At 31.5% G+C, this 10,239-nt stretch overlaps 1 protein-coding gene across 1 annotated transcript; it reads right to left on the bottom strand.

Annotated features, from left to right (window-relative positions):
* Nucleotides 1-282: 282 nt before the first annotated feature.
* On the bottom strand, nt 283-10,159 carry LOC119606423. The gene is given in 14 exon segments (XM_037959936.1): nt 283-484; nt 545-671; nt 674-764; nt 836-979; nt 4,107-4,376; nt 4,433-4,786; nt 4,847-5,062; nt 5,129-5,265; nt 8,450-8,624; nt 8,684-8,864; nt 8,926-9,282; nt 9,357-9,468; nt 9,527-9,965; nt 10,020-10,159. Coding segments are annotated over 14 exon segments (2,745 nt in total). The 5' UTR covers nt 10,062-10,159; the 3' UTR covers nt 283-384.
* Nucleotides 10,160-10,239: the final 80 nt, after the last annotated feature.

Genomic DNA, 10,239 nt, shown 5'->3' with positions numbered 1-10,239 from the left:
ATAGGCAAGAACAGAAACTGAATTTGAATTATCTTATTATCTAGTTTAGATAAATAAGATAATTGTCATAAATAATTAATGTTTTGTTAAAAGGCTAGTTTAGTTTAGGTGTTTTGAAAAAAAAAACAACAGAAATTTATTCATCAAAGACGTAAAGTGAAAAAACACTGACGTTTATAATTAAAATTCAAATTAAATAATGATAATAATGTAATAAATATAAAAATGAAAAGAAATTAAATAAAATAAAATAATAATAATAATAAAATTTAAAAGGCACTGCAATGTCTGGCGGGAAATTAAATAAAATAAATAAACAAAAACAAAACATAATAACAAAAATAGTTCATATGTACTTTAAAAAAGGTAAAGAAACTTAGCTCTCTAGGGTACTTGTTCCATCATTTCAACTTTAAATTGTTCCAAAAATTTACGTTCTTCAGCAGTAATTAAATGTTGAGACATTTGTTGCAATTGTTCTGCCCTGAAAATGTAAAAACAAAAATCAAACACTTATCATTAATAACTTTACTTTTCAACTTACATTAATTGTTTTGCTTGCAATTCATTTAAATCTAAGTCCTCCATGAATATGTTTAAATGCTTTAAAGCCTCCAAACGATTGTGGCCTGTCTTTAGACGCTGAACACTTAAGGCCTTTGTTAATATTGTAATACCAATAACACTACGTGGACTTTAAGTAAAGGCGATGAATCGACATTTATGTCGTTATCAATTAAATGTTTGTGCTGTTTTAGTATAAACTATAACAAATGGTAAAAAATACGCTATTGTTAAATACTTTTAAAGTTGATGATCAACGTAAAGAACTTACCACTATGGTCAGGTGCTTGAGAGCAGGGTTTTGTTTATAAAGATTGTATATTAGTACGGAGATTATATGTTTAAAGATATTTAATCTATAATTGGCCAAAGTAACGAGTAAATTCTTTAATTCTTCCTGAAAGGAGCGTTTGAACTGAAATGGAAATAAAAGAAAGAATAGTTAGAGATTCCAACAACTTAGAAATAATAGAAAAATTTAGTATAGTCTATAGTCTAGTCTATAGTCTAGTCTATAGTCTAGTCTATAGTCTAGTCTATAGTCTAGTCTATAGTCTAGTCTATAGTCTAGTCTATAGTCTAGTCTATAGTCTAGTCTATAGTCTAGTCTATAGTCTAGTCTATAGTCTAGTCTATAGTCTAGTCTATAGTCTAGTCTATAGTCTAGTCTATAGTCTAGTCTATAGTCTAGTCTATAGTCTAGTCTATAGTCTAGTCTATAGTCTAGTCTATAGTCTAGTCTATAGTCTAGTCTATAGTCTAGTCTATAGTCTAGTCTATAGTCTAGTCTATAGTCTAGTCTATAGTCTAGTCTATAGTCTAGTCTATAGTCTAGTCTATAGTCTAGTCTATAGTCTAGTCTATAGTCTAGTCTATAGTCTAGTCTATAGTCTAGTCTATAGTCTAGTCTATAGTCTAGTCTATAGTCTAGTATATAGTCTAGTCTATAGTATAGCCTATAGTCTAGTCTATAGTCTAGTCTATAGTCTAGCCTATAGTCTAGTCTATAGTCTAGTCTATAGTCTAGTCTATAGTCTAGTCTATAGTCTAGTCTATAGTCTAGTCTATAGTCTAGTCTATAGTCTAGTCTATAGTCTAGTCTATAGTCTAGTCTATAGTCTAGTCTATAGTCTAGTCTATAGTCTAGTCTATAGTCTAGTCTATAGTCTAGTCTATAGTCTAGTCTATAGTCTAGTCTATAGTCTAGTCTATAGTCTAGTCTATAGTCTAGTCTATAGTCTAGTCTATAGTCTAGTCTATAGTCTAGTCTATAGTCTAGTCTATAGTCTAGTCTATAGGAAGCTCAAACTGTTCTATAGAAGTTTTAGGAAGTTCAAACTGTTCTATAGAAGTTTGAGGAAGCTCAAACTGTTCTATAGAAGTTTGAGGAAGCTCAAACTGTTCTATAGAAGTTTGAGGAAGCTCAAACTGTTCTATAGAAGCATGAGGAACTTCAAACTGTTCTATAGCAGTTTGAGGAACCTCAAACTGTTCTATAGAAGTTTGAGGAAGCTCAAACTGTTTTATAGAAGTTTGAGGAACCTATAGTCTGGTCTATAGTCTAGTCTATAGTCTAGTCTATAGTCTAGTCTATAGTCTAGTCTATAGTCTAGTCTATAGTCTAGTCTATAGTCTAGTCTATAGTCTAGTCTATAGTCTAGTCTATAGTCTAGTCTATAGTCTAGTCTATAGTCTAGTCTATAGTCTAGACTATAGTCTAGTCTATAGTCTAGTCTATAGTCTAGTCTATAGTCTAGTCTATAGTCTAGTCTATAGTCTAGTCTATAGTCTAGTCTATAGTCTAGTCTATAGTCTAGTCTATAGTCTAGTCTATAGTCTAGTCTATAGTCTAGTCTATAGTCTAGTCTATAGTCTAGTCTATAGTCTAGTCTATAGTCTAGTCTATAGTCTAGTCTATAGTCTAGTCTATAGTCTAGTCTATAGTCTAGTCTATAGTCTAGTCTATAGTCTAGTCTATAGTCTAGTCTATAGTCTAGTCTATAGTCTAGTCTATAGTCTAGGCTATAGTCTAGTCTATAGTCTAGTCTATAGTCTAGTCTATAGTCTAGTCTATAGACTAGTCTATAGTCTAGTCTATAGTCTAGTCTATAGTCTAGTATATAGTCTAGTCTATAGTCTAGTCTATAGTCTAGTCTATATTCTAGTCTATAGTCCAGTCTATAGTCTAGCCTATAGTCTAGTCTATAGTCTAGTCCATAGTCTAGTCTATAGTCTAGTCTATAGTCTAGTCTATAGTCTAGTCTATAGTCTAGTCTATAGTCTAGTCTATAGTCTAGTCTATAGTCTAGTCTATAGTCTAGTCTATAGTCTAGTCTATAGTCTAGTCTATAGTCTAGTCTATAGTCTAGTCTATAGTCTAGTCTATAGTCTAGTCTATAGTCTAGTCTATAGTCTAGTCTATAGTCTAGTCTATAGTCTAGTCTATAGTCTAGTCTATAGTCTAGTCTATAGTCTAGTCTATAGTCTAGTCTATAGTCTAGTCTATAGTCTAGTCTATAGTCTAGTCTATAGTCTAGTCTATAGTCTAGTCTATAGTCTAGTCTATAGTCTAGTCTATAGTCTAGTCTATAGTCTAGTCTATAGTCTAGTCTATAGTCTAGTCTATAGTCTAGTCTATAGTCTAGTCTATAGTCTAGTCTATAGTCTAGTCTATAGTCTAGTCTATAGTCTAGTCTATAGTCTAGTCTATAGTCTAGTCTATAGTCTAGTCTATAGTCTAGTCTATAGTCTAGTCTATAGTCTAGCTATAGTCTAGTCTATAGTCTAGTCTATAGTCTAGTCTATAGTCTAGTCTATAGTCTAGTCTATAGTCTAGTCTATAGTCTAGTCTATAGTCTAGTCTCTATAGTCTAGTCTATAGTCTAGTCTATAGTCTAGTCTATAGTCTAGTCTATAGCCTAGTCTATAGTCTAGTTCTAGTCTATAGTCTAGTCTATAGTCTAGTCTATAGTCTAGTCTATAGTCTAGTCTATAGTCTAGTCTATAGTCTAGTCTATAGTCTAGTCTATAGTCTAGTCTATAGTCTAGTCTATAGTCTAGTCTATAGTCTAGTCTATAGTCTAGTCTATAGTCTAGTCTATAGTCTAGTCTATAGTCTAGTCTATAGTCTATTCTACAGTCTAGTCTATAGTCTAGTTATAGTCTAGTCTATAATCTAGTCCAGTATGTAGTCTAGTCTATAGTCTAGTCTATATTCTAGTCTATAGTCTTGTCTATAGTCTTTTCTATAGTATAGTCTATTGTCCATTATGTAGTCTAGGTTATGGTCTAGTCTCTAGTCTAGTCTATAGTCTAGCCTATAGTCTAGTCTATTGTCTAGTCTAATATATAATGTGGTCGATAGTCTAGTCTATAGTCTAGTTAATAGTCTAGTCTATAGTGTGGGCTACAGTCTGGTCTATAGTCTAGCCGATAGTCTAGTCTATAGTTTAGTCTATAGTCTAGTCTATAGTCTAATCTAAAGTCTAGGTTTTAGTCTAGTCTATACATATAATGGAGATGTATATGAACTGTTAACTCACCATGCCATAATAAATACACAATTTCCAAACGGAATTTGTTTGAATTTGTACCCTTTGCTGTTTATGCATTTCCGTAAATTGTCGCAACATCAAACGTTGATATTCCAAAGATTGTAATGGATGCAATTGCTGAGACTCATTACCTTCTGTACGATTAAGAGGCCTGCTTTTAAAATTTAACTCTATGAGGATTTGCACCAATTGATGATAAACATTAGACTCCAGTTTTAAGGGTAGATAAGTCAATAAAACCAATAAAGAACAGTAATACTAAAAAATATTAAAAACATGTAGAAATTATCTTCGGAAGTTGGACAATTCATTACCGTTTTTATGTTTACTACCGGTAGCTTTAACAATTCTTCCATATCTTTAAGTAACAACCACAAATATTTAAATAATTCCTGAGCCTCCATGAAAAATGTATAATTTTGATTATTGGCATTTTCCACCTTAAATAATTTCAATATACAAGAGATGATTATTTCCAAAACATATAAATCTATAAAGGATTTTTGTTTTGTAATTATTGCCTTAATGTCAGGATGATAAAGAAAGTAATAAGACAAATCTCGAATAATTTGTAAATAGTTATTATCTAATAATTCATATTTGGTTTTTAATATAATATTAAAACGTTTTAGTAAATTATTATAATCAGCCAAAGGAAGTTTTGAAATCTGCAATAAAAAGGTGAGAAAAATTAAGGTTAGGTCTCACATCTTTAGGTTAAGTTATACCTTTTCAGAATTTTCCTCTATTTTACGTAAATTTCTTAACATTTCATGATATTTATGTAATAAATGATCACTTAATTGTTCTAAATGTTGCCATTCTCTGTTAAAATTTAAAAATTTATGAAAAATCTGGAAAATATTCATAAGCAAAGGATATTGCAGATTGTTATCGAAGTGTGTAAATATGCCCACAGCATAATGGATAAAATTGTTCAGGATCTAAAGGAATGTATGGCATATTACGAGGAATTGTTTAGGATTAAAGTTTTTCTTCAAAAAACTTACCGTTTTTTGTAAATTTTCTGTAGGTATAAAAGAGTAGACTTTTAGCAGGATGCCCTCGGTCTTTTGACAAAGTAAATTTTCAAATATTTCGGGCAATATTTGTAACAAGTGTTGTAGTTCTTGTTGCGAAGAGGAATCTGGTTAAGAAGAGAAAAAGACTATAGACTAGACTATAGACAAGACTATAGACTAAACTATAGACTAGACCAAAGACTAGACCATAGGCTATACTATAGACTAGACTATAGACTATACTATAGACTAGACTATAGACTAGACTATAGACTAGACTATAGACTAGACTATAGACTAGACTATAGACTAGACTATAGACTAGACTATAGACTAGACTATAGACTAGACTATAGACTAGACTATAGACTAGACTATAGACTAGACTATAGACTAGACTATAGACTAGACTATAGACTACTAGACTAGACTATAGACTAGACTATAGACTAGACTACAGATTAGACTATAGACAAGACTATAGACTAGACTATAGACTAGACTATAGATTAAACTATAGACTGGACTATATACTAGATTATAGACAAGATTATAGACTATAGACTAGACTATAGACTAGATTATAGACTAGACTATAGACTAGATTATAGACTAGACTATAGACTAGACTATAGACTAGACTAAAGACTAGACTATAGACTAGACTATAGATTAAACTATAGACTAGACTAGACTATAGACTAGAGTATAGACTAGACTATAGACTAGACTATAGACTAGACTATAGACTAGACCATAGACTAGACTATAGACTAGACTATAGACTAGACTATAGACTAGACTATAGACTAGACTATAGACTAGACTATAGACTAGACTATAGACTAGACTATAGACTAGACTATAGACTAGACTATAGATTAAACTATAGACTAGACTATATACTAGATTATAGACAAGATTATAGACTATAGACTAGACTATAGACTAGATTATAGACTAGACTATAGACTAGATTATAGACTAGACTATAGACTAGACTATAGACTAGACTATAGACTAGACTAAAGACTAGACTATAGACTAGACTATAGATTAAACTAAAGACTATAGACTAGAGTATAGACTAGACTATAGACTAGACTATAGACTAGACTATAGACTAAATTATAGACTAGACTATAGACTAGACCAAAGACTAGACAATAGACCAGACTATAGACCAGACTATAGACTAGACTATAGACTAGACTATAGACTAGACTATAGACTAGACTATAGACTAGGACTATAGACTAGACTATAGACTAGACTATAGACTAGACTATAGACTAGACTATAGACTAGACTATAGACTAGACTATAGACTAGACTATAGACTAGACTATAGACTAGACTATAGACTAGACTATAGACTAGACTATAGACTAGACTATAGACTAGACTATAGACTAGACTATAGACTAGACTATAGACTAGACTATAGACTAGACTATAGACTAGACTATAGACTAGACTATAGACTAGACTATAGACTAGACTATAGACTAGACTATAGACTAGACTATAGACTAGGCTATAGACTAGACTATAGACTAGACTAGACTATAGACTAGACTAGACTAGACTATAGACCAGACTATAGACTAGACTATAGACTAGACTATAGACTAGACTATAGACTAGACTATAGACTAGACTATAGACTAGACTATAGACTAGACTATAGACTAGACTATAGACTAGACTATAGACTAGACTATAGACTAGGCTATAGACTAGGCTATAGACTAGACTATAGACTAGACTATAGACTAGACTATAGACTAGACTATAGACTAGACTATAGACTAGACTATAGACTAGACTATAGACTAGACTATAGACTAGACTATAGACTAGACTATAGACTAGACTATAGACTAGACTATAGACTAGACTATAGACTAGACTATAGACTAGACTATAGACTAGACTAGACTAGACTATAGACTAGACTATAGACTAGACTATAGACTAGACTATAGACTAGACTATAGACTAGACTATAGACTAGACTATAGACTAGACTATAGACTAGACTATAGACTAGACTATAGACTAGACTATAGACTAGACTATAGACTAGACTATAGACTAGACTATAGACTAGACTATAGACTAGACTATAGACTAGACTATAGACTAGACTATAGACTAGACTATAGACTAGACTATAGACTAGACTATAGACTAGACTATAGACTAGACTATAGACTAGACTATAGACTAGACTATAGACTAGGCTATAGACTAGACTATAGACTAGACTATAGACTAGACTATAGACTAGACTATAGACTAGACTATAGACTAGACTATAGACTAGACTATAGACTAGACTATAGACTAGACTATAGACTAGACTATAGACTAGACTATAGACTACTAAGACTAGACTATAGACTAGACTATAGACTAGACTATAGACTAGACTAGAGACTAGACTAGACTAGACTAGACTATAGACTAGACTATAGACTATACTATAGACTAGACTATAGACTAGACTATAGACAAGACTATAGACTAGACTATAGACTAGACCATAAACTAGACTATAGACTAGACTATAGACTAGACTATAGACTAGACTATAGACTAGACTATAGACTAGACTATAGCCTAGACTATAGACTAGACTATAGACTAGACTATAGACTAGACTATAGACTAGACTATAGACTAGACTATAGACTAGACTATAGACTAGACTATAGACTAGACTATAGACTAGACTATAGACTAGACTATAGACTAGACTATAGACTAGACTATAGACTAGACTATAGACTAGACTATAGACTATAGACTATAGACTAGACTATAGACTAGACTATAGACTAGACTATAGACTAGACTATAGACTAGACTATAGACTAGACTATAGACTAGACTATAGACTAGACTATAGACTAGACTATAGACTAGACTATAGACTAGACTATAGACTAGACTATAGACTAGACTATAGACTAGACTATAGACTAGACTATAGACTAGACTATAGACTAGACTATAGACTGGACTATAGACTAGACTATAGACTAGACTATAGACTAGACTATAGACTAGACTATAGACTAGACTATAGACTAGACTATAGACTGGACTATAGACTAGACTATAGACTAGACTATAGACTAGACTATAGACTAGACTATAGACTAGACTATAGACTAGACTATAGACTAGACTATAGACTAGACTATACACTAGACTATATACAAAACGGTTTTATAAAAGTTTGAGGGACCTATAACCGTTCTACAGCAGTTCGTTCAAAAACTATTTAAAATCATTACTTACCTTTCTCCTGGACTTTCAGCTCAAAGACTATAAACAATAAATGAGCACTTAATAATCTAATAAGTTCTGTTGTATTAATATCCGTGATAATTTCTAATAAATTATTGAAATTCAATAAAAATTCTAAAGAATCATACATAGTTTTAGTGTAAGACTTTAAATTAACAATGGAACCCTATGGGAGTAACATAATAAACATTATTTTCCTTTAAGCTTCTTATTAACTTAACTTACCATATGTCCCACATAAAAATCCATTATATGTTTTAAAATCAATATTTCCGAAAATTTACGCTTCATCATGGTTATATACAATTGACAGGCTAAATTTGAGGTTATGTGATCAGTTTTGAAGATAACATTTAAAATAGATTCCATAAATTCACGCGAAAAACAATCCAAAGTTACAAGTTTGCTAGAAAACGTTAAAAACAACTATAAACAATCATACATAATATAGAAAATTCCCTTAATACCTTTGTAATATATTTAAAAACTTTAAGGCTTCCTGCTGGATTTTCTCCAAATTTTTGGTGGTTATTTTATTATACCATTTATGTCTTTTAGCGAGAAATGTGGTGAAATATATTTGCAACATAAAGGGTTCGATGAGAAAATTTATTAAAATATTCGATTTATAAGAGCTGTCCAGTTCCATGAGCATATTTTTTAAAGTTTCATAGAGTTTTAAGGGGGTTAAAGTGTTGATATCTACGGAAAAGGCTTCATAAAAGAAATTGATAGTTTGTGTAGAACTCGTATAAAACAAATCAAAATCTTTGGCAAAAATATCCAATAAACCAGAAAATATCATATCGTGTGTTTGTTTATAACTAAAATAAAAAAATAAAAGAAAAGAAACAGTCTATAGTAAAGTCTATCTGGAATTCTTCCTTTAAATACTTACAAAAGTCCCTGCAAGGCACTCCAATACAAACGATTACATATGGCATCCAATAGATGCAAATCTAAGCGATACATTTTACGTAAATTATGCATACCCATTAGCATATGGAAATCTACAAAAGCTAAACAGTTCATATCTTCCTTAAATATCTACCTTTAAGCTTTTCTCACTTATTCTCGCTAAGGGCTCCTCAAATCTTTTATTCGTCTGCAGCTCCTCCAACTTTTGCAATTGTTTATAAACATTACACCATACAGCCGTTAATTGCATTAAATATTCCACCGGACTTTCAATATCCTCATCTTCATGCAGCTCCCGTACATCATTTAGAAATATTTCATGTTGCAATTGCACCAAGGAGCACACCTCTTCAAGAAATTCTTCCAAGTTTCGAAAATCCATTTCAACATAATGAAAATTATAAATTTGTATTTGTTCCAAAGGCCAGTCATAAGGTCCGCCGGAGTTGATTTCCTCAGCTGTTATGTGGCACTCTAGTCCCAGACCTTGTAGAAGATCATTAACAAAGTTACAGGTGAATTCTAGGCTTAATTCTTTTTCCTGCCAGGATTTTTTGAGCAAAGTTTGTACAAATTCTAGGCCCACTTGCTGGAAGGGAATATGTTAAAGGAATTTAAGGAAGAACTTTAGAATTTATTATACCTTGACCGAGACACCAGTTTTTAAAAGTTTTAGGAAATGCATTTGCTTAATAGAAGTTGGTTACAAACAAGGAAAAGGCTTTTACTTCGATTCCTGTAAAGAAAATTTAAATGTTTTAAAAAAATTAAACCGCCTTTTTTGGGTTAAACAGCTGTTTGTAATGAGTTACCAAACTTTAATAGATGAACAAACAACAATTAAAGAATATATGTTGTTACAA

The sequence above is a fragment of the Lucilia sericata genome, unplaced genomic scaffold, assembly GCF_015586225.1.
Source record: "Lucilia sericata isolate MDLA Ls3-8-SP2 unplaced genomic scaffold, ASM1558622v1 Contig000583F_arrow, whole genome shotgun sequence".
Lineage (NCBI taxonomy): Eukaryota > Metazoa > Arthropoda > Insecta > Diptera > Calliphoridae > Lucilia > Lucilia sericata.
The sequence above is the reverse complement of the archived record's forward strand: the minus strand, read 5'-3'. Positions and strand labels throughout refer to the sequence as shown.